The sequence below is a fragment of the Equus caballus genome, chromosome 4 (genome assembly GCF_041296265.1).
Source record: "Equus caballus isolate H_3958 breed thoroughbred chromosome 4, TB-T2T, whole genome shotgun sequence".
Classification (NCBI taxonomy): domain Eukaryota; kingdom Metazoa; phylum Chordata; class Mammalia; order Perissodactyla; family Equidae; genus Equus; species Equus caballus.
The window spans coordinates 91,332,287-91,358,467 of NC_091687.1; the positions used below are offsets into that span (position 1 = coordinate 91,332,287).

Genomic DNA, 26,181 nt, shown 5'->3' on the forward strand with positions numbered 1-26,181 from the left:
ATTATCTTCTATTAAAATATTTCTCATTTTTAATTTTACCTTAAATTACAATATCCTAATATTAGTTTTCAGAATAAAATGTAAACAGCCTCTAACAGTGCAAGATCTGAAAAACGACGCAATTTCAAGCTTTTCTGACATTCGTAATAACTGCTAAGCATCTTTATTAATGATGTTTCTATTTGAGCTGTAATCAAATTTCCAAAATTACACTTTAGAGGACACACATCTCCAAAAGTTGCCTGCTTTCTTTGTTTCAATTTGCCTTCATATAGACTCTGCTATAAAATCTTAAAAATAAAATGAAATAAAAACAGGAGACTTTCTTTTACATTTATTTCCTAAAATGATGAGTGTTAACCAGTAAGCTGTCTATCATCTCAACACAAAAAATGCCCAGAGGCTCCCCTGTTATCAGAGGAGGGGATGCTGACCTTGACTACACCCGGACCAGCACTTATTGCCATGAACCACTCAAGCTGACAGCAGGCTGGTACCCATAACCAGCACTGTACCACGCAACCAACAGATTCAACTCAGGTGTTCTCAAAGAAAAACTCAGCTTGGCTAGAGATACGACAGAGTTTACAGAACTCTACCCTATAAACCCAAGGCTTCAAAGAGCAGTATCTCTGAACATATTTAAATATTTTGATTTTAATCTGTTGACTGTGGAAAAAGACATCAGGATCACAACTCAATCTGGATCTACAGGAGAAGGGTGATCTGCAAGAAGGGAGAAGAAAGTATTGCCAGTCTTCCCTTAGATTTTAGGATCCTGAGTAAATCACCCAAAACCAGGGAAATCCCAAAGATAGGACCTCTAGTCGCCTATCCCAGATGAAATGAATAATGCAGCGCTCTCCACACACAGGCACACTGTTCTGAGACCAGCAGGCCTCACAGACCCTAACAAGAGCACAAACACGCCAGAACACAAGGTCAACAGAAGCTTTCCAGGTTTCAATATGTTTGTCTTCCTTATTCAATAATATTGGGTCCTTGGAAATGATGGGGGCAGTTAGGGCAAACCTCAGAGGAGAGCGAGAACTTAAGTAACATGCGAACGCATGCAGGCTGGTGGGGTTGGCCGGCTCTGTCTTCTCACAGTGCTCAGGGGACAATAATACACTCTGACACTATGTGACTCTCTGACGTCTAGTTTCTTTCCCTAAGCAGGCAGCTCTTACTCGACTCTTCACAGAGAAGCCTCGAGGCATCTTGCCAACCCAACCTCAGCAACCCTGCGGGGATCCTGCTGCATGGGCTCCTCACCAAGGGTCTGACTTAGAAAAACGGGGCCACCTTCTGCTGCATCTCCAAAGAACAAAGGTCCCAATTCTCTTGTTTCGTAAATATTTCTTAAAATCTAGTGTCACAGAAAGGTTAAAGGCAAGTTAATGCCAGTAAAAATATTCTCTCCAAAAAATTTTTCCAAGTAATAATGTCTTTGACAAGAAATATTTATTCAGTTGAAAAGATTTGTGAAGTCAGGCATCTGGTATGAGGCAGAAAAAACAATCAGTTGGGCAATTTTCTTTTCCACCATATCATTGGTACCCTTGGCATATTTGGGATATGAGCTGCAAGGCTTATCTCTCTAAAAAGGAAGATAAAATAATTCTTACTTACATAAAAGATATCTGGAATAAGAGGCAATAATTACACAGAGTTTGGAGACACAGAACATAACTGATGTCAACATTAATTCAACCTGAAAGGACCCCAAGTCAATTTCCAGATCACACTTACTTTAGGATAACCAAGTACTCATGGGATGTTATTTTCTCAAGCTCATACAAAGTCTTCTCATTAGGTAAAATTCTACAGCTAACATATTGCACTTTAGTCTGGTGAGCCTTAATTTAGAGAGCTATAAGCCATCTTTCCCCCCTCCCTTTCTTTCTTAAGGATGCTTAGAATATTGTTATTACTTAATAAATGTCAAGTAATAATGCTATAATAAAAATGGGCACTGGTGGGTTAACGATGCAGTTCTTTGCCTTAATAGTGCCTGAGACAGCAGCAGTTTATACCAAGTATCCTGGACAGAAACATCCCCTCCTGCCATGCACAGACTAGGAACAAATAAAATCACAGGTCACAGAATTGACCCTTGGTTATAAGAATTGAAATTATCTAGAGAAATATTCTTGTTGTTCCTTTAAAAGACCTGCAAGCTGTGGAATGAGGCAATGTCCAGGGCTAAACGTTAAATTTGAATCTCCAAAAGATATATCAACGTGTGAATGAGACCAAGGAATCTTTTTATAAAAATTTTCATTAATTAATTTATTTATTTTTGGTGAGGAAGTAAGCCGTGAGTTAACAGCTGTTGCCAATCTTCCTCTTTTTTCTTGAGGAAGATTAGCCCTGAGCTAACATCTGTGCCAATCTTCCTCCACGTTTTTTTATATGTGCATTGCCGCCACAGCATGACTGACGAGTGGTGTAGGTTTGTGCCTGGGATCCAAACCAGCGAATCCTGGGCCACCGAAGTGAAGCTCATCAAACTTAACCACTATGCCATGGGGCCAGGCCCCCCCAGGTAATCTTAACACACACCAACCTACTTTTCTTTGAAATCTCAATATGGCTTCAAGGCCAAGAAAAGCATTATTATTATTATTACTATTACTATTGAAGAAAAGCATGGCATTTACTCTCACCTGACTTCATAAAGTCACTTTAATAAAACAACTTAGAAAATGTTAATCTTGGGCATACACAACGCATCACCCCTTGGACATCTTTTACTTTAAACATGTGTATCTATTATAATATTGCACTTACACTGACACAAATTGAAAGTTATTTTACCCCCTAGGCTTTGTGAGTTATTTCCATTTCCCCTATCCTGCTACTTTGGAATGTTCACTAAAATTGGTCTAAGGATGGAAAATATGAGGTTTGGTTGGTTCATTCATTCTTTCATCCCTTCAGTCACTCCCACAACAAGTATTAGTAAATCACAGACATCAAGCATTCATTACACGCCACCTACTCAATGATCGGTGCTGAACAAGATGTGATCTCTGACTTCAGCTAGCTCACAGTCTAGTGGGGTGAGACGGGTGTACACAAAGTCTTCCAATGAGATCAAGAGGCAATAATATTGTAAACTTAGTGCTAAGCAAACACAGAGATCTGCTTTGGGATGTGACGGAAATGGAATACACAGTGTTCCAGACAAAAGGACATCTATCACTAGTTAACAGGAAGTGAGAACTGGCCTTAGGACTCTCTCAAAGTAACTTTCAAGCTAGCAAGAAGATCCATCCAGTGTATCTAGACTATAGAGTAAGACTCAGAGATGGAGAGGAGAGGCCTCCTTTGACTTTGGGGATATGAATACACCCACAACCTGGTGACTCCAAGCCTTCTAAATGCCTCTGCTTTCCCTCAGAGATAAGTTCAGTGTTTGTGTTCATGACATTTGCCAACACAGGCTTGGTTTGGAGAGGTGGGAGTAGCTGTGTGTACTAGGAGCTTATAAATTCTTTGAGTCAACTAGGAAATCTACAAGGAAACATTCAGAGGCCAGAAGCCCAATGTCAGGCCTACCAACAATAAGTGGATGTTGAGACAAGCTCCCTATTGCTGTCTTGGTAGGAGGGCTCTGATGGTAACTTTAATTTGGTGTCCAAAGTACTCTTCAGCCTTCATCCTTTTCCCTATTCAGGGGGGCCTTTTGTAACCACTCTTGCTTTATTACCTGATATGGCCAAGGAGGAGAAAACTGGGCAATTTGGTCCTGCATCAATATCCAGATTTGGAGGCAGGAGGGATAGATAGCAGGAACTGGGATAAGATGGGGAAGGTAGCCAGACACTGGGAAGCAGAAGAACCTTCCAGAATTAGAGGGGAATCCTAGAGGAGAAAGGGAAGGCGTTATGGGCCAGATTAGGTCAGATGGAGAGAAAGCAGAGGGACTGGCTGATCACCCAACCAACCCAAGGGGAAGGACAAGGCAAAGGGAAGACTCTACTTCCCAGGCAAACTGTGGCATCTGTTTTCAAAGACAGGTTTAACTCCAAGTTCTGGAAGGGGCATTATACCCTTCATCACCCATTCTTCCTACAGAAAGTCCTCAAGTTCAGAAGAAGCACTGGATATGGCCAACGTGCTTGTCCCCAGTACAGTCAAGGGGCAGGGCAGTTCACCAGGTTTTTCTGACAGAGGATACTTGCAATGAACCTAAGATCTTCTGAGCAAATTTAATAGAACACCAAACACAACCTCCCAGAAATAATCCTTCCATATTTGGAGAAATATTTATTTCATAGGCCTTATTATATCATTTTCATCAATGCAGTTTAACTATTGTAATAGCATAGAATCAAAGAATCCTCCAGTTGAGTAGTATGGTACTAGCAGCCTGTGCAAAAATACGGTTGAGCACACACATTCACGTTAAACTCCTATTTTTAGGTGCTTATAACTTTTCAAAAAGAATTACCCTTTAGGATGAATATCTTATGCTCCTTCTCAGCTGAGGGGTGACTTGGGGGGTGAGAAGTTTGGTGAAATTCCATTTGAGTTACCCAAGCATAAAAATACATTCCAGTACCCCACCTCTTCCCTGCTGTGATCAAATTTAAGAAAGTGCTTTCAATACTAAGATAAGTCAAGAACAGCTTAATTCAAAAAATCTGAAAACTGTCACATATCTCAATGAGGGCTGTGACACATTCTAAAAAACTAGGTTAAGACCAAATTTTAAGTCTGTAGTGAGAGCGTACATTACACTGCTTTAGATGATACTCTTTTTCCTACTACGTTTTGAAAGCAAGATCCAATACCAGATACACCCAGGAAGGGATGTGTCTAGCTCCCCTAACTGAAAGATTCTAAATGTATTTATTTTAGTGACAAGTGAAGGAAGAAATTATCCATACTGATTTGCCCTCTAAGTGTCAGAGTGCTAAAAATGAGGTGGAGGGAGCAGCAGTTGGGAAGAGGGGTAGGGTTAAGCCTTTTGTTTGTTTTCCATCCCTTTGGTGACCTGAAGGGGAGGATGCTCAGGCACCACCACTGGGAGAGGGAAATCCCCAAATGGGTACAACAGGCCATGCCAGCAAACCTCTAGGGATGCAGGGCTGCGAGGCAGAAAAATGCCACACGGATATCACAGTGGTGGCCACTGGGTATACACTATGAAGGGGGTGGTAAAGGGTCTGAAGAAACAAAAGGAGGGAGAAAAACACACACTCGTGAAAGACACACTCGTAGAGGTTCTGGTAATACACGGCAATATGGTGTCAAGGAAACAGTACGGCAGTAGGCACTACAACTGTTCTGAAGAGGGAGTGATCATTTCTAGTTGGGGTAGTCTGCGGAGTCCACGGAGGAGAGGACATGGGATTTGAAAAGACCCTGAACGAAGGGTAGGACTGTAAGAGGCGGAGAAGACATTTGAGAGGGTCTATGTGAGCCAAAGCCCAGGCTCAGTCAGGCCGGGCATGTTCAGGGGACTCGGTGTGGGGGATGCCTTGCAGAGGTGAGAGGTAGTGCTGAAAAGGGAGGGAATGGGCCATGCATAGTCTTCCAGTAAAAGATAGCATGGTTAGATTCTACTCTGCAGGTGAGAGCAAGCCACTAGCCTTTCCAAATGAGAGAGTAAAGTTATAAAGGTGCCCTTTTAGAAAGGTTGATGTGATGTGAATAGGCCAGAGGGATGGAAGTGGGAACTAGCCAGGCTCGGAAGCCAGTGGAGCAGTGCCCAGCTATAACAACAGGCAAGAAAGGAGGCACTGGAAAGCAAGAATGGAAGGATGTGGTAACTGACAGGACATGGAGAGGAGAGAAGAGGAAAGACTGGGTGATACACACGTGGCTTGGGCCTGGGGATTTACAGAATGAAGGTGCTCAAGTAATGTCCGGAACCCCAAGTGGAAACAGCCCCCCACAATCTCCAGTGTGGAGCTGGAGCTCAGCACGGGGCAGGGCTACAATCAGAGGCTGGGAGTCTCCTGCAAGACACGACAGGGAGTGCTGAGATAGAAGGCAGGAAGGACGGCTGAGCCCTGGGGAATAGCCTCCTGTGGGAAAGTAGCAGGGAGGGAAGATGGAATACTCAGAGAGCTGAGAGTGGAGAGAAGAGCCGGTATGATGCAGCATCATAAGGCTGGAGAAATCAGAGTTTCAAGAAAGAGAAAACCGTCAGAAAGAATAAAGACTGATGAAAGGCCATGGAATTTGATCCCTAGCAATTTGGAGAAACAATTTCAGTATAGTGCTAAGGCAGAAGCCAGATGGCAGGTAACTGGAAATAAGAAAATGGGCAGTAAAGAAACGCAGGCAGTAGGATTAGGTGAGTTCAATATCCTTTACTGACTGCCTATTACATACCAGGTGCTGTGTGTGTGTGTGTGTACATGCATGTGTATGTGTATGTATGTGTGTTTGTGTGTGCATAGCAGAGAGGGACAGACATCCATCCCATAAGGCTGCATTAATGGGGTACACCTGGCAATGGTAAAAATACAAAAGGGAAGATTAAATCCTTTAAATCCTGCTGGAGATGATTGGAAAAGGTCTTAGATGAGATGAAAGAAGTTCAGCAGGGTCTTAAAGAATGGGAAAGGCTTAAGGCAGGTAGAGATGGGATGGAAAGGCTTTCCAGACAGAGAAGTGAAAGCACGAAAGGCTGCGGCATCACTAACAGACTATTTTTTTTAAGATTTATATGAAAACTTACATACAGATCAGAAAGCCAAAACATTTTCAGCAAGGACACGTTCTACAAGCAGATGAAGAAATTCCCGTAAAGTACAGTAATAAGCAAAGGTGTGCTCAGAAGCTGGGTAAACAGGGGAGGTTGTGTGAAAAAAAGGAAAGTTTTCAATAGTCTTTTAAAGAAACATAAGAAGGGCGGAAAGGAGGGTGTGGTCCATGCAGACACAGTGTGATTAAGGAGAAAAATGAACTTCTTGGTTAAAGCAGGAAGTCCACAGTGAAGAATATAAAAACCGAGGTTGGTGAGATGCAGGAGGAGTGGAAGGAAATACTCGTTTGGTGGGGAAACCTCAAAAGCCAGATCAATCATCTGACAGTAGTAGGAATGCTTGCGAGTAAGCCCCCTTAGGAGAAAAGGCGCTGTGCCAGAGAAGGATTCTCCTCCTGGAGGCATCAATAAGTCTCTCCAAGAGCTGAGGGCAGAAGGGCAGAGAGAGGAGTGTAAACCCGGAGAGGGGCTGAGCTGCCAGGCACGCAGGTATCTTAGAAGGCTTAGGGAATTCTATCCCAGGAGATGCTCAACGCCAGCAAGGGACAGGCCAGAGACCTTCCTGTATCCCCCAAGCTGTACTTCCCACTACAGGACACACTTTCATATATAAAGCAAACGTATTTAATGCAGAGACATATTTACGCATTTACAGTAGGTCTTGTCCACATATTTACAGCGTGCCTACTACTTTCAGTTTGAGCCCCCTTCTTCTTGCTTCCAAAACAGACGTGCACTAAAATTAATGGTGGATTAATGGTTAACGGAAAACGGACAAAGCTTGGCACAAAACATATTTGAAAAATAGGAGTTTATGGATGTTGCCAGTTATTCTGTATAAGCTCATGATGTACTCAAGTTCAATTTCAATTTAAAATCATATAACATGTAGATGGCAGATATATGCATAAAATATATGAAAAAATACACAATTGGTCACAGCAGTTGTTTCCAAGGAGAGGACTTGGCTAGGCGGCCATTGAGTTAAGGAGATTTACTTTTGCATGTGATCTTTAAATTTTCTGTTATGAGCATATGTTGCTTATCAAGAAATAATTCATTTTAAAGATTATAATGTCATATTATTTATACATATTTTGTATGCCCTGAGAAACTGCTATAAGAAAGTTTGCTTTCCCCCTCGATGCCTTGGCACCAAAACCCATCTCTACGGGTTCTGTGGCACTAAATAGAAGGCTGATTGAAAATTTAAGACAACATCAAGACACCAGATATGAAATCCCACTCTACCAAAAGACAAAAATGTCAATTGGGAAATAATTCAAAATGCCTTCATACATGTCAACCTTTGGCACAAGCCCTTCTGATTTAATCTCAGCAACCCTGTGAGAAAAAAGACAAACCACCCAATTCAAGTCACAGGGCAAGCCACTGGGAGTAAAATGTAACGGGAGTGTTTGAAAAGCCTGGCAGCTTTCTCTATCCATGAATTCTTGTCTGTCAGAGAGGATGGCCCCTTCTCTGGCTTTTTCATTGCTTCCTCTCAGCCTCCCTCCGTCTCTTAATGGTGAGTCTTCCCCAAGGCTCAGGTCCTTGTCTCTGCTGTTCTTCAGGATTCCTGGGGAAGTTCTTCTTCCCTCTTGGGGGGTTCTCCTGGTGCTTTGCGGGTGACTAATGGGTTTCTAGCTGCTCTCCATCAGCTAGTAGCTATGAGATCTTACGTTTCTTTGGGCTCCAGTTTTTCATAAAATACACAGATAGTAATCTTATCTACCTGAGCCAGGGACCAGATCTGATGGTCCTCTTGTATCTGCATCCTTTCTAACTCTAAGGCCTCTAGACTAAGCATCAACTGGATATGCTCAATTTATTTGATTTTCACTTTCTCACCCAAACGAGATTTTCCTTCCATTTTTCACCAATAGTAATATCAGTGACTCATCATCATGCATTAAGTTTTGGCTCTTTTGCTCATAGTACTTTATATTCAAGAAGTCATTGAGATTGTTAGATCTTCCTTTGAAAATTCTCTCACTTTCAACCCCTCCTCAGTTCCCTCTATCATCACCCTAGGCTAAAACATCAGTTCACGCATGGGCTACTGTTACTATTAGCCTCCAAACAGTCTCTGCCCTCAGCTGCCTCCCTTTCAAGCTCGTCGACCTGAATCCTACTAAACGCATACCCTGAAAAATGCCAACCTTCCCTAGGAGTCAGTCAAGCTTCTTCCTTCTCCCTCTCCACCTCCCATAACTAATTTTATTTCCAAATTATTTCACATATCCCTTGCCTCCTCACAAGCTACTACTTGTGGTGCTGGGAGAAAGAGAATCCACTGAAACTTCCACTAAACTGCTATTTACCTATTCTGGCCTCAAAGTGAAGGACAGACGGTGACATCTGCAAGGTTGTTTTTGAACACAATCTAATATGAACCAGTATAATAGCCAAAGAACACAACTACACCTATGCCTAATGTCTACTTCCCAAGCCATGTTATAAAATTATAAAATCGTTTTCTGAATTGATTTTATTTTTCACTCATAGGTAAGGGCACTATCTATAACAGCAATAAGTTTCCACAGGAACTAAGTCACTTAAAAAGGTTTGAACACAGAGGCTTAAAAGAAAGTGCTCAGGAGGCTGGCCCCGTGGCTGAGTGGTTAACTTCGCGCGCTCCGCTGCAGGCGGCCCAGTGTTTCGTTGGTTCGAATCCTGGGCGCGGACATGGCACTGCTCATCAAACCACGCTGAGGCGGCATCCCACATGCCACAAGTAAAAGGACCCACAACGAAGAATATACAACTATGTACTGGGGGGCTTTGGGGAGAAAAAGGAAAAAAAATTCTTAAAAAAAAAAATCTTTAAAAAAAATAAAAAAAAGAAAGTGCTCAAACAACATGATTTTGTACACAGTGCCTTGCATCTTTGAAACTCAGAGAGTATTATCAATATTAACCTCTTAATTTCCTGAAAGTCCCTGGAAATGATAAGAAAGTCTGTTTGCATTTGGGAAATGGATGTGTTCAAGGTAACTGGTAAGGAAAAGCAGAACTTAGAAGGTGAGTTGCTAATTCATAATCTGTTTCATCTCTAGCTCTTAAGCACAACTAATCATACATGGTAATGCTATTTGCCAATTTTTGGAAGACAAGTACACTATGAATTCAAGTAGCTAATATTTCCCTACTTGATACCTCATAAATGAGGGATACCCCTTTGAAGCATTTTATAGCTAATAAAAGTGAAAAGTTTCTAAGGGATGTGTAATTATATTGAACTACGTGTGTGTCTATGGAACATCCACACAATTACTCCTTAGTTTTAAAATTCTGAGATATTTCTTTTTCCAGTTATGATTAACTAAAATATTCAGTACTGATGTCACAGAGGTATTAAATTCCAACACATCATATAATCTCAACCCCCTGTGTTCTATAAATGGATTTAAACATTTTTCAGAAGATAGACAAGATTTAGCAAACTGGCTTAACATCCTAGGCTGCTGCTAAGACTGAAATTAACAAGACCAACCATAAAGTATAGAAAACCATCACCTACTACACAAATTCTCCTGATTATGATGGGCCTCGTCTATGTGTGTTTCAGATGTGGAATCTCAATGATTCCCACGTAAAGGGATAATGATGTATTACTGCAGGACCAAACAATGCATTTCCCAATTCACATCCTGGATTGGATTCACCATGTTGAGCTCCATTAGTTTTACATCTCCCTAAGGGTTCCAATTCAGCAGTATTAATCTAAGTCATTACACACAGCCCCAATCTACGAACGTCTGCTTTATGAATGCCCCTTAATACAGCTCGCCAGTTGAGTGTTTCTGTAGAAAAATCACATAACCAGGGAAACTCGAATCACTATAAATTGATAAGTAGACACTAAATCCTGCCTACCATGTTTTTATTTCTGTGTAAACTCACCCTTCACACTCTTTACAATGTTTATCTACTGCCACCTCCAACCTCCTCAAAAATCTCACTCCTTTCCTTCCCCATCCACCTTTGGCCATTTTTCTATTTTTCATTGAGAAAAACCGAAACCAAGAGATAACTCCTCATCTTCCCATCATAAAATCTGGATCTGCATCTGTTCTATTGTTATTTTGGAGGAAGAGCGCCCCTCTTATAAAAAGAAAGGCAATTCCTACATGTGGATCCAATTCTTACCTTCCTCCTATCCCGCTTTCTAGTGGGACTTTTTATTCTTTCTATCTTCAATCTCTTGCTCTAAGAGGTCAATTTCACGAGCACTCCAATATCATCTCAAACAGTGCTATCCAAGAGAGCTTTCCGCAACGATGGAAATGTTCTATATCGATGCAGTTCAACACAGTGGTCATAGCCACATACTGTTATTTAGCATGTGAAATGTGACTAATGCAGAGGTAATGCATTGTAAATTTTACTTAATTTTAGTAAATTTAAATCTCAACAGTCACATGTGGCTAGTGGCTACCATACTGTTGAAAGCACAGCTGTAGCAAATAAATACTATCCTTACAATGGCCATTTCTACTTCTTTACCTTCCATCCCTTCTCTTCTCTCCATACCAAAGTAGCTTTCCCTCAACCACTCAATAAAACTGCCCCTGCTAAAGTCAGAGATCTCCAGGTGCTCCAATCCGATGATTCTTAGTAGACATAAGACTTATAATAAGCAAAGATTTGTTTGAGTAAATTACTCTGCTTTCTTGATAGGAGTTTTCTAGCTTCTATAACATGGCACTCTCCTGCTTTCCCTCCAAGATCTCTAGCTCATCTCCCTCTAACTGATCTCTAAATGTGGGAGTTCCTCAGGACCGTGTCCTAGAGGTCTCTCTGCTCTCTCTCTTTAATGCTTTTGTGTGCTGACAGCTATCAAATTTGTACCTCTAGCCCAGCCTTCTTATAGGCAACTGCCTACTGCTGTTTACAGAGAAGGTTTTTACAGATGCCGCATGGTTAACCTGAACTCTAAACTGAATTCCCTCCTCTACTTCCAATTTGTTCTTTCTTCCTCATCTCAGTAAATGGACCCTCCAAATTCAGGGAGTTGTCCTTGGCACCTTCTCTTCTCTCATTTCCAATATCCAATCTGTCACCAAGTCTTGTCAATTAAACTTTTAAAACAGATCTGGAATCAACCTGTTTCTCTCCATCTCCACTGTCATTATCGTAGACCAAGCCACCATAACCACCGCCTGGAATATTTCAGAGGTCTCCTAAGTAATCTCCTGCTTTCCATTCTGAGTGCCCCATGATCATTTCTACCGCAATTCATTATCAACACAACAACTGGAATGCTCCTTTTAAATGATCTTATAACCTCCAGGTTACAACCCTAATCCTTCAAATACTTCCTACTGATCTTGGGATAGAATTCAAAATAGTAATTATGGCCTAGTAGGCCCCACAAGATGTAGCCCATGCCTCCATCGCGAGCCTCATCTTTCTCCACCAAGCTTTCCTGCATGCTTCCTTTCCTAAGCTCCTTCCTCATGGTCTTAACACATTATGGTCTTTCAGCTGTTTTAGCCTTCAGATCTGAGCCTAAAGAAAGGTCATCTCTGATCACTCAGAGTTGATTCCCATGTTACACGCTCTCATAGCCCCTGACAGCAGTTTGCACAACTACAATCGAGTCATCTGGGTGACTAGTTATTTCTCCCTTTATAAGGTACAAGAGGGCAAGGCTCATGTCTGTTTAGTCTACCAGTGTTCCCAGCGCCTGCACCACATCTGCCAAACACCACTGGCTGCTCAGACCTCTCATGACGGGGCCACGGGGACACCCTCTCTGCTTCTCTCCACCACCGAGGTAGCCCATGTATATGTGATGTGGTAAGGTGGATGTGCTATGCTGGGCAGACAAATATTCCTAACATCCAACCTGCAATCAAGAATGAGTTTTCCAATAAGGTAGTAGGACCAAGGTTAATTAGGTTCCACAATACAGTCACTGCTTATACGTGAGCTGTTTGCTATGATGGTTAACACAGGATCTGGCATCTAAAACATGTATGTCCAAACCTGAGCTCCACCTTTTACTCGCTATGGAAGCTTGGGCAAGTTGCTTCATCTCTCAAAGAGGCAACTGCTTCATCAGTTCCCACTGTACAAGCAGCTGTAAAGATTAGTAAGATAATGTATGTTTAATCTCTCAACACAAGGCCTGGCACACAGTAAGCTTTTGATAAACAGTAGCTGCTATTATTATTATTTCAACTAATAAACTTCAGTAGGTTATTCTGGGAACGTACCAGTTATTATCTTATTTCAAAGGAACATGGGTTTTTACTTGCAGACAGCCAACTTAAAAACCAAGTTTTAGAATACAATCCATGTGAGAGCTGCTGACTATTCTCATAACTTGAAGGTGCCCACAGTGTTCAGGTGGTGGCAGCAGAAGGTTCCTGTACGTGTTTTTGATAAAGGGGTTAGAGAGCTGCACTCATGTTAAAATCAAACCTCCAGCATGGGGCATGTAATTAACATAAACCTATCCTCTATCTTTTCTTTCCTCAACTAAGTTCTCACGGGGAGCAACAGTCCTCCCTGTGAATAAACGGAACGGTATTTGAAGTAATTACACTTGGCACAGATTTGCCCACTGCTGGTGACAGGGCTGCTACTTGTGACTAGGCAGTGAGAGAAATTGATGGCAAACTGCTTTAATTTGCTTTAATAGTAGCAAAATTGTGTCTAAAACAAGTTGGACATTTTAAGAATAATCAACTCCACACAGTTAAAGTCCTGTTACCATTAAACCAGTATTCAAACAGGCCAGAAACTGGTTTTCAGCCCCTTTCAGTGAGTTTCTAGATCTTTAGTGTCATAAATGTCACTTTGTAAAGTCAAGCTGGCAGTTGTCAGCAGGAGGCCCAGTAGTGCCAGTGTTAATTAAAAATGTCAGATAACTTTTCAGTTCATTCACGCTGTGAGTTCTGCTCCCTCCACCCCACCTCAAAAACTTTAACCACCAAAGGACATTCAGGAGCAGGGAAAAATAGGAAAGTACGATGATTTCATTTTCAAATGGTTTGAAATAGACAGGCAATGACAACACTGACTGTAATGCCTCTGTAGCCCAGTTCACAAGCAGGGACAGGGGAAAAGGATGAGACAGAAGGATTCTCTTTTCTATAATACTGGATGAAAAGAAAACCCAGATCAGAAATTAAAGACGGTCTTCCCTGTGCCTGAATGAGTAGCCCTAGTGAAGGACGAGAATCTGGAACCTTACACATAATAAAACCACAATAGATATTTGTGGATCCATTACTGCTCAGAAGTTAATTGCACATGATTAACTTATTATGAAAAAGCGTATAAAATTTGGAGTGTTGCTATATATACACCATTTCATACCATGTTAAGAAGTATACAATGGCTGTGGCTATATAGCATATCATGCAGTAGAAATTTTAGATTGATCTGCCTAATTTGATCAACGTAAACTGTCAAGAACTGGCTGATTATGGCCATCAAGTCCAGTCTGAGTTAGGACTGAAGAGTCTGGAAAGAGGAAGATCGTAAGTACTGCTCAGGATCATACATTCAATTTAAGGTCTGAATAACTGGTTTGGTTATCTAAATTGGATAAATTAATGAGTTTATTTCATTATGTGTGGTTGTGATAAAAATTAAGCACTGAGGGCTTTTATTAAAACTTTTCAACATGACAATAAATCAATTAAAATATTAATTTCTACCAAATACCATTAATCTTTACCACTTTCAGATCTCCAATATTAGTAGCTATGGGCACCAGTATTGAGATTGAAGGAAGAACCGTTTAACAGATGGAGCTGTATTACTCTCGGTGTTCAGGAGAGGTTATTTGACTCAAGCCATATTTTCTTCCCTGTAAACTAAGGCTCTGCCCCTGAGACGCGATTTCAGAAATGCACTGCAGGTTAATATCTTTGCAGGTATTACAAATGCTAACCAAAGTGCAATGTTAATATATTCTCTTATTCATTACAAAGAAAATAGCAGAGACGACTACCCATCGAGGCTGTTTTACCAACAGTTGTCTCTATCCTGATTACGTTTTGGGTCCCTGCAAATGCCAGTCATAGTGTCGCTGGTGCTCAGGTAGCCTAAAGTGAGGGAAAAGACATGGTTCCTACCAGGAGGCATGTCTGGACAAGAGGGAACAAAGAGTCCTATTTTGTCATTTTTCATTTCACCAAACCTGCTGTAGGAGAAAAGGTGAAAAGAGAACAGAGAAAAGATAGAAAAACCGCACTATGCAGTCTTCCTTCCTTCCTCCTTCTCGCCCGTCCTTCCCATTTCTGGTTTAGGCACTGTGATTAAGGAGTAAACAGAGATTTTTACGTATGTTTCTAAAGCGGGGGTAGCAAATATAAAGGAAGAGTGCCAACTCTCTCAATGCTTATGCCAATAACAGACATCACTAATCAATCATGACGTTCCAGGCTGAGCCTTGTCACAGCCTCAGAATCCTTCTCAACAAAATGCTGCAGGGAGGTCACTACAATGAATGCGTGCCTGAAACCAAATTTATTTGCCTTCCTTTGTACTAAAGTTTCCTCTCGTGTTCTAGCTTTAGCGCTGGGTTTGACACTCTTGCTTTTGCACTCTCCTGTGGTCCTGTGGTCCTGTGGTCCTGTGGTCCTGCGGTCCTGTGGTCCTGTGGATAAGGCTGAGTACACTGCGATGCTGAAATTCACAAGGCCTGGCATTCTTCCAATGAGCACTTTGCTGTACAAAATCTAAGGCTTCTGAAAGTATGAAACAGACCAGATAATACCCCTTTCTGACTCATTCCATATCCCTCTAAAAAGCAAGCAAAGCCAGGAAAAATCATCTGGGCTTAGCACTGTGTTTCTTTACTTCCTGGAGAAAAAGAGTGGGCCCTGTTAATGTTTAAGCCTTAATCTTAATCATACCTGTTTTTTAAGCTGATTTGAGGTTCAGATTCACCATTTACCCTTTTTAAAAGTATGCGTTTAAAAGAAAGCTTCATGACAGTCACTAGATAGCCTGCATGAGCCTTTTAGGAGTACCTTCCCCATATATTAACAAACTCCTTCATTTGGCTTCGAATTTAATTGCTCTCTCTCTCCAGAAAGCCCTTAATGACACTAGCTCGCAGCCAACCTTCATAATTTGGCTCCCCCCACCCCAGAAAGCGGGCCTTCCAGGGCACCATCTTACTGCCTGCCATTGTGGGCCAAATGTGATTCTCCCCAGCTGCTGCTGTGCTTTCTGCTTTATGACAGGGGCCCGCTTCATCACTCCAAGCCATTCCAGGAACAGAAGCCTTCCAGGCAACAAGAAGCTATTAGATGCAACCTGCTTGGGCCAGGGCCACATTCCGCTCCCAAGGATAACTCTATATGTTTCTGCCTGTATTCTTTCATTCTACTGCTTAGAGAGAATTGTCTCCCACACTTGCACAAAGGATCTCCCTGGATAAAGAAGTTAACAGAAGATCAGAGAATGGCAAAATCTTGCCAGAATTTAATTCGATTAAGTGACACACAAAAGCCTCAAAATAATTTGGAACATCACCATGACTAGAAATGTGGCTGCCTGAAAAAAACCAGGAAGCCAGAAGAGACACACAAGGCATCTGTCTCTACCTGGGAACTGAAAGAAAGGTGGTGATTTCTCCTGTGCATGTGTTCATCCTAGCCTGCCACAGCTGTTGGCTCTAAAGAAAATGCTGGTTGCAGGAGGTAGCCACATAAAAGGGCAGCACTCATCTGCTTTATAGAGAGTTGAAAAGATTTACGTAATTTTTCTGGGGTCCCAGGATTTTTTTTTTGGCATTACCCATAATGTATTTGTCCGTGGGATAAACAGAGACGCCTTCCCCCACAATTATATTTGCCTAAAGGAAAACACAGCTGCCTTTCTTGCATATTAAGACGCAACTGGAACTAGAGAGACCAAACAAAGATTTCAAAGGAAAGGAAAGTTTTTACAGCATAAAAGACACTCCACCATACCAAAGTTCATTGAAACTAAAAAGCCGAGACAAAGTAATGACTATTCTCCTTGGAGACAAAAGTCCTATTGAGCAAGAAGCTATAGGTACCATTTTCCAGCCGAGCCACCTGCTACTACTTGGAGCTATTGCAGATATTCAGGAGGCAGAATTTCAGAGTCTTTCCATCCATGGCGTTTGTGTGGGAGAGAGTGCCCGCATGTGTGCCCTGTGGCAAAACCAATAGGTAATTACTCGATGCTGTCACTGTGGGATAACTGAACCATCAAGTCGACTACTTAATGATCCCCTCATAGACGACCAGCATCACAATGCTAGCTACTGTTAAGAGGAAATGTTTGGAGGAACATGCTAACCCAAGCGAAAGCAGGCAGGCGACCTGTTCCTTTGAGAAGATACTGCACTGCTAAGAGGGCCTACCCCATCAAAAGTACAGAATGTAGCAAGAGAGGATAATGAACCTAATTAGAGTTAGTTATTATTTCCTATACTTACAATGGCATCTAATAACACCGCTGCCGGCAGTGCTGCTTTATGTGATGTCTTCTTCACGTGGCAACCTTTTCATAAATCAAAGCAAAAGCCAATACCGGACAGTTTCTTGTATAGCCTGCCTGACAATAAAAGTTAACACTGAACCTTAGCTGTTATCAATCTTCATAAATGTGTCCATGATGTGGCAAGACTACTCCACACTACAGTGGGGCTGCTGCTAATGCATGCAAGGTAGGGACCCACTAGGTTAATGGGACTTGACAATCAGTAGTTTTAATTGAGCCAGAAAAAGAAAGGGCTCTCTTATCCTTTTCTTAAAGCATATGAGTTTCTCCTCCGTGCCTTCGCTCCATCAGTGCCTTGCCTCAGAAAACGCCTACAATCAAGTTTAACACAGACTCGTATATTAGACAATAGAGACTCATGGGGAAAGCAGGTAAGTTGCTTTCATAAGAAAATAACTTGTTACAAAGTCTTTAATTGGCTTTCTTGGTAGAGAGCTACCTGACTTGAAGCTGTCCTGTTTCCAAGTTCAACTAGAAAATGTAACTGAGATGTACTTTGGTTTTGGAAAATACATAAATCTGTGTACATTAACAGAAGTGAAAAATAGTCCTCAAAAATAGCAAAAGTCAGGGCTGGCCCCGTGGCCCAGTGGTTAAGTTCGCGCGCTCTGCTGCAGGCAGCCCAGTGTTTTGTTGGTTTGAATCCTGGGCATGGACATGGCACTGCTCATCAAACCACGCTGAGGAAGCGTGCCACATGCCACAACTAGAAGGACCTGTAACGAAGAATATACAACTATGTACCAGGGGGCTTTGGGGAGAAAAAGGAAAAAAAATAAAATCTTACAAAAAAAAAATAGCAAAAGTCAAGAAGTTTCCAAGTATCAATAATCCTTGCTTAACAAAAATTTACACTGTACAGAAATCTGAACTGAAAGAATTCCCAAATAAGGACAAACCTTAATGTAATAATTCTCCACTATATTTTGAATTTTGCTATAGTCTTAACTACTGTATTGATACTGTTCACAGGAAAGCCCGCCTCCTCTCTGGCATGTATTGGAGATGAATCCTGGCAATTAGCTCATGTCCAACAGAAATCAGCCCTGTATTAACAGCCTGTAATGAAGACCATCAAAAGCTAGATAAATCAAGCCATTAGGCTGGACAGAGAGAAGTCACACAGCCACAGTCCTCTGATTTGCTGAAGGAATTTATTTCAGCATGTATTTACTAAGTGCAGTATACGTGCTAGGTGCTTGGGGAGATCTACAAACACAGTAAGATACAACTCCTGCCCTCAAGGAGCTTTCATTTCAACTGGGAGTGAGGGTCACAACTGTAACTTGAAATATGACCTTGGTAACGGGCCTTTCAAACTCCCAAGACTCTGTAATTCTTACTTAGCTTTTCAGACAATGATTTCTTCTACCTTAAATTCAAGGTCCCTTCAGATGAAAACATTCTGAGTCAAAGTTAAAAAGCAGGAAAAAGTTTTATAAGAGTTTAATTCAATTTAGTAAATAACAATATGATGTTAATTTAGCACCTGTACTACTGAATAGTCCTGCTAAGATACAGCTCATGCCTTAAGGGGTTCTTGTTCTAGAAGGGAGATAGGTGCAGACAAACATGATACAAACTGGGTTGTAATAAGGATTTCAGTTAAAGGAACACAAAGGGAACAATTAATTGTGCCCTTTTTTTTTTGGGCAGAGGGAGTGGGAAGGGAAGTGTCAAGGCAGACTTCAGAGACACTAACATATAAGGCAGGTCTTGACAAATGGACGAGTTTACCAGGAGGGAGATGCGGAAGGTGTGCTGTGCTACGGAGGCAGCGTGAGCAGAGCTGCAGAGGCATCAAGGTGTGAGGCACGTTCTCTCTTTAACCAATGATCTCTGAGCTCCACGAAGGAGCATGGCATAAGAGGAGGCTGAGGAGGTGTCAAAGGTTATTTTCACACTGTGATTTAATATTATTAAGTTTGGGGTGTTTGTCCCAACTTCTATATTATGATTTATTAGATACTGTCAATTATCCAGCTTTGAAGCAGAAACTTATTTCACTTTTAATCATATGGATCAGACTGATGGATGAGTATCTTGAGATTGCAAGGCAAACTGTTAAAAAAAAACTATTATCATTTGCCACTACTTATCACTGTAAATCAGGATTATCCCAACATGGGCAACCAAATAAATAAATCTGGGTACTGAGGTTGACATAAGACTGTAGCCATTATCCTCAGCCCTTGAGTTTTTTGTGTGTGTGTGTGTGTGTGTGTGTGTGTGTGAAGACTGACCCTGAGCTAACATCTGTTGCCAATAATCCTCTTTTTGCTTGAGGAAGAGTGGCCCTGAGCTAACATCTGTGCCAGTCTTCCTCCATTTTGCATGAGGGACACCACCACAGCATGGCTTGATGAGCAGTGTGCAGATCTGTGCCCAGGATCCAAACACACGAACCCCAGGCCCCCGAACCAGAGTATGCTAACTTAACCACTACTCCACCGGGACAGCCCTGGCCCCTGATTTTTAAATGCTGTATTCATGAAAGTAAGCTTCATTGTTTTCTTGATAATAAGCAAAGGTTGTAAATAAGCTTATAAACTACTGTTATATTAATAAAACAGCATATTATCAGTTCTAAGTGTTAGGATTCCACACAAGATTTCACTTGAAAACAGGATTCCACTCACTGCTTAAAAACTACTGGAGGGACCAGGAGATCAGGAGGGGCTGCTCCTTCCAAGGTTTCTGCATTTCTTTTCACTCTCCACAGGGATCTACATTTGTTCACAGAAGCAAGGTGATACCTGCAGTCAGGTTAACTTTTTAAATCCAGAATGTAGTTTACACACACACACACACACACACACAGGCAAATGCACTATTTCTCTTTCTTTTTTGTTTCCCACTCCGTAACCTCTAGTATTTCATTCTTTTTTTTTTTTTTTTAAAGATTTTATTTTTTCCTTTTTCTCCCCAAAGCCCCCCAGTACATAGTTGTATATTCTTCGTTGTGGGTCCTTCTAGTTGTGGCATGTGGGACACCGCCTCAGCGTGGTTTGACGAGCAGTGCCATGTTCGCGCCCAGGATTCGAACCAACGAAACACTGGGCCGCCTGCAGCGGAGCGCGCGAACTTAACCACTCGGCCACGGGGCCAGCCCCTCTAGTATTTCATTCTTAATTGCAAACATACAGGAGTAAAATAGGCTTTTGAGGACTACCCTAGACACTTAACCACAAGTGTCACTTTTATTTCTGAGAAAAATTATGATCAAAATGCCAAGCAACTGACTTCAGAACAAATTTTAAGATGAATTTTGTTTGTTCATTATAGACTACCAATCTATAATTGCCTACAACACTAAATTAATATAAATATTCTAAAGGTATGACAAGTTATTAGATGAGAATTATACCCTAAACTAACAATAGCTGTAATCATCCAAGCATAGCCTCCCATATGTATTTCTAACTAAATTACGTACTTCCTTAGCACGTTGAAATATAATTATTATTTTGAGTAGTGTTGCTGTTAGTTAATGATTTGACAGAAAACATTTGTCTTTAAACATGTTTTTAGAGGGATGGTATACTCTCAGTTGCAATTTTATATGTCCAGAGATTATCCTCTCAGGAAATATATATTGGATTATATGATGGGCATCAATTAAAAACACACAATTCACTCAACAGAAACTTGAACCATTGGTGACTATAATAATTAGCTAACTATTGACTACTTAGGATGTGCCAAGAACAGGAATGGACCTTATTTAATTCCTATATAACATCTCTGTGATTATCACCTTTTAAAAATGCAGAAAACTATGAAGGGGGAGGAGGGGTGGGGTGGAGTGGGGGAGAAGAAGTAACTTGCTAGAACAAGTCTATTGCATCGTGTGAAGGATAGCTATAAAGATTATGCCCAGTAGAAATTTTGCCCACACGGGTATTTACTATTTCATTATAGCTATACTGACATTATGAAATGGAAAAATTAAGAGAAGTCCCAATAAGTTAAAAAAAAATCAGGAAAACCAAGAACCACAAACAAGAGAAAATGAACATATTGTCTGGTATTTGCTATAGCAAAACCTGTAGCATATAAAACCTTCCTTTTTTCTTAAATCTACTTCCCAGATACTACATCATACAAAAGGGGAGGGCCGGCCCCGTGGCGCAGCGGTTAAGTTCGCACGTCCGCTTCTCGGAGGCCTGGGGTTCGGACCCTGGGTGCGGACATGGCACCACCTGCCACGCCATGCTGTGGTAGGCATCCCACATATAAAGTAGAGGAAGATGGGCACAGATGTTAGTTCACGGCCAGGCTTCCTCAGCAAAAAAGAGGAGGACTGGTAGTAGTTAGATCAGGGCTAATCTTCTTTTTCAAAAAAAAAGGGGGGGAATTTTATGTCATGAAGTACAAATAGATGTATCATTAATAAGAATGGATCAGCTTTCTGAAGAACGTGGCCAAAAGCTTAGCCCTCAAATCTTTTAAAGATCTAGCCTTAATGCACTCTCTGGATCAACAATCCTATTTTCTTTGCATCATCAAGTTCTGAGAGCATCTTTTTCATTTGTCTTGTCGTCAGTTAGAAAGGAGAAGATGTGTATACATTTTGGTTTTCAATTCTTCTATTAAATCAGCTTCTCAGTGCTTCAGTTTCCAAATGCTCCAAAAGAGGTATGGATTGACATTTCTGCCAAAGGACAATTTTTTGGTCTGCAGTTTTTCCCAGAGTTAATGGAAAAAGTTCTACCACTAATCTTCTCAATTCACCTCTAAGGAATTACGAATGAGCAGCAAAAACTGCAAAGGTTGTGCCAAAATGTAATATTTTTAAATTACACAAGTCAAAAAAGCTGAAAATTTTCACGAAAAGTGCTTTCCTTTTCTTTAAAAAAAAAAGGAGGCTTGGAAAGCCAGATTTTGATTCATGCTGCAATAAAACCTCTAAGGTTAAGTAACCTAGGCCGTGCCAACTCAAACCCCGAAAGATCCCTACAGAAACTGACCCTATGTAGGGTTGAGAGTGCTTACTATATGCCTGGAATTTTACCTACATTATTCATCACCCCTTATAACAACAACATGAGGTGTCATATATACATTTCCTACATCAGCAAAAAGAAGGCCAACATAAGTGGCCCAATGCCACATAGTCAGGAGGACTGGTCATATTCAAACCCCAACTATGTTAGGGAAGCAAAAGTTTGTTTCACTGCAGCCTTTTTTTTACTGGTCAAAAACCAAACAAAAAAATCATTTGAAACAGAACCTGAGTGCCTGTCAGTAGGGGGTGGGCTCAGTAAACTATGGTAGATCAATGCCAAGGAATACTATGCAGGTATTTAAAAGAATGAGTTGGATTTATTATGTGTTGACAAGGGGGATATTTCCATAACAAACGTAAGTTTCAGAAAATACATATGGTATAATCTCACATTTTTTGTAAAAATAAAACAAAATCTATGTTTATTAATGTTTCTGTGGATAGAGATAAATGTGGAAGGATGACTATCAAACTACAACTTCACACACTTTACTTTTAAGGAGATGATCTGGAAGAAAAGAGGAAAAGATTACATTTGCCTTGTTAACAAAAAAAATACTACTACCTTGATAATTAAAAAAAACCAATAGCCATTTATTAATTTCATATTCTTTTCCCTACACTAAGCCTCCAGGAACGTATCAAAAGGCAAAAATTGATCACAAAATGCAAATGGGAAGGAGAAAGAATACTTAAAAAGCTCATTTAATAATACTAGGATCTTCAGGTGGACTAACAGTAGAAAATTTACCTAGAATGTGAGCTAATTTTATATATCTTGGGTGCATACAATCATAATTACAGACATAAACCAAAAACTGTACATCCAGATAGACAACATCTGAATAAACCACACACAATTTGCCTCTAACACATTCTTTGCAACAATATGCAGAAGTTGGTACCATGTGAATTCTTAGGACACCATTCAAAGAGATCATGGTTAGGAATATTTTTAAAAGTTCACCATTATACCATTTCGATCCAAAGACAATCACATAAAATGGACCGCAGGGACGTGCTAAAATGAGGAACCAGCCCACTGACTCTTGGTGCCTTATCTCCTTGGGGCTTTCTCTCTGCTAAAATGCTCTAAGATTCCCCCAGACAGCATTCCATGAACCAAACCTTTCCTGAACTCTCCTTTCCCCATCTTTTCAATCAAAACTACTATTTCCTATGTCCCATTGTCTCAAGGCCCTGAAACTTGCTAAGAGATAATTAATACAGTAAGCTAATATGTACTTATTTTTGAATGGATATTATAATGTTAACATAATAATAATTAATGATACAGCAAATTGTGAGTATTATAATATGCACACATATTTATGCACCAAATATCATACTTGCATATTTGATAGAAGATGTGTAGAAACAATGACCAACTCAAAAGCCATAATTCTAATGGTGAGAATTATAGGCACCAGGAATGGGTGACAGAGAAAATTATTCCTAAGTTATGTAGAACTTTTGGTTGAATCCTCACACTCTATTAATTCAGCCTTTCAAAACTGGCATTTCAAGTCCTTCAGAGTCTGACTGCAATCTTCCTTTACGGCCTCATATTCCATCACACCTCCCCCCATGTTCATTCCAACCATTTCTAGCATTTGATTCCCTCTTCATGGGAAGCAATTCTCTATCTTCGTACCTTAAGAACATCTCAAGGTGAGAAGACCCAAGCTTATGCTATTCACCTCCTCCCACAATCCACATTCCCCTCTTTATTCCTACAGTGTTTTGTTTGTGCCTCTGTATCAGCATTTACCACATTTTAGTCACTTTTGTATTAATCTGTCTCCCCATGTATATTGTAAGGGTTTCGAAGGCAAAGATCATGGCCTTCTTCATCTCTGTATTTCCAGTTTATAAAAAACACCTGGAATGTCTGAGATTCTCAACAATTTTTCTTGAACAAATGCTAAAGTTATAATTCCTGTATCAGGTTTTGACACTTCTACAGAAAAGCTATACTTCAACAAGACCTCTGACGGCAGCGACTCAAACTTATATTTCTGTGTTTACAGTGTCTATAGAGCATGCAGCAAAGAGAAACTTGAAGGATGGCTGCACTGATATTAATGATGATAAAGTTCTCCAAAGCAAAGTTGTCACATTCATACCTTTCAAAATAGACATATGTCACTGAGCTCTTCATTGGGGAAGAAACCAAAGAGGACAGTGTGTCAGAATCCACTAATTGAAAAGAACTTCCAGGATAGGGGAGTTGACGAAATGGGTCTGCTGGCAAAATCCACTATCTCAAATTCAAAGACTTCAAAAATACCCCCAAACCAACATCCAGCTAACCAAACCCAAACGACAAATGATCTAAGTAGTGACAAAGCATTTGATTCCTGCCTCTTGTCAACCAACCAGGATGTCTGAAAGATGCATTCTATACCTAGTAATGTCATTTTCTTCTTTACATTAGCATCTCTTGTATTGGAGAAACACTATCATGAAAAGAAAAGAACTGGTTAATTATGAGTAGTATCAAATGAGCTGTAATGGAAGTGTTATGAATGTAAATCAGCGAAGCCTGATGCAGAAAACAGCAGCATCTGGGCGTGCAGCTTGCAAAGTAATGAGACTGTGATGATGCGCTGGCACCCGGCTTTGATCACTTCATCTTGTTCAAGAGCTCTGCTGGGGAAACAAAGGTGAAAGGCACTGACCTCCTTCCCACAGCTTGCACAAGCACGGAAAATGGTAACGAATCAAGGATTGATCCCCTTCTCTCTTCTCCTTGCCAACACACCCCTTTTTCAGAACTGATGGTTTCGTAGTTGGGGGTCCAGCATAAAGCAGTCTGAGCAAGCTTCTACCATATGAAGTGTCGTGTCTGAACACGTCTACAGTAATTGGCAATTCATTTTTCATCCTGAAAGCAGAAGCAGGTGTATGCTACCTTCAAAATCCCAATCATAAACCACGCTGAGTGTGCCTCTCACACAGGCAGCTTTGTTGAGATCTATGCCAGTGGCAGGCTGGTGGACTTCAGAGTCTCCACAGATGGATGTGTCTCACAAATAAATGGGTGTTTGTGTAATCTCAGAAGCACAAGAGAACAAAATGAAGAGCAAATGGCAGCACATAAAAAAAAATCCCACCACACAACAGCAGCCCTTAGTCTTTCTTGTGTTAATACTGTAATTGGCAAATAGCTGACTTCTTTTAAGATCCCTACAAAACATGTTTAACATACTGAAAAGGGAGGTTTCAGTCCTTGAAAAGGAGTATAAAGCCCGAGGTACCACCACACAGCATTTCTTGCCAGCTTCATCCAGAAATGGTAGCTGAGGTGACTTGTGAAAGGAGCCAAGAGCAAGAACTCCCCTTAATGAGCACATCTATCAATTTTCAAGGGACACAGTTGATTACCAGCATTTAGACATACATACTCACAAAAGGAACATGGCAATTTAACGGTTGGCCACTGAATGAGAAAGCACATAAAATAGTTTAAGGCAGCCATGTGAGCAAGTTGGGGATGCCTGGTGACACTTTAACATGGGAACATGTGTGCTTTCGTTTCAACACGTAGGGAAGGGCCAAGATGCAAGCTTTTACAAGTTTTTAAGCATTTTGCCAGGACTCAATACATAGAATGAACAAATTGCTGCCGAAGATTATTACATTAAAAAGTACCAGTGTAACTGTATAAATGTTTCATTTACAAATTTATTAGTGCCAACAGGTCAATTTTGACCTCTAGTGACCCTGTGCACAGGAGAGTGGAGCCCTGCCTGGTCTTTTTGTGCCATCCTCTCACCTTCCGGCGCTGTATCAGACAAGGCATTGCTGGTACTCATGGGGTTTTCATGGCCAGTTTTTTTCAGAAGAGGGTGGCCAGGTCCTTCTTCCTAGTCTGTCTTAGTCTGGAAGCTCTGCTGAAACCTGTCCACCATGGGTGACCCTGTTGGCATTTGAAATACTG

The 26,181-nt window shown here is 41.0% G+C and overlaps 1 protein-coding gene across 6 annotated transcripts in view; it reads right to left on the reverse strand.

The window, feature by feature from the left end:
• CHCHD3 (coiled-coil-helix-coiled-coil-helix domain containing 3) overlaps positions 1-26,181 on the reverse strand; it is a 269,706-nt gene that overhangs the window by 19,131 nt on the left and 224,394 nt on the right. For 3 of the 6 annotated variants that reach the window (XM_070265824.1, XM_001498216.7, XM_023639701.2), the window contains one exon: positions 19,870-19,956. The exons of the other annotated variants lie outside the window; for them this stretch is intronic. In XM_070265824.1, the coding sequence (XP_070121925.1) occupies positions 19,870-19,956 (87 nt within the window). The remainder of the gene's footprint in view (positions 1-19,869; positions 19,957-26,181) is intronic. 6 annotated transcript variants of the gene reach the window in all.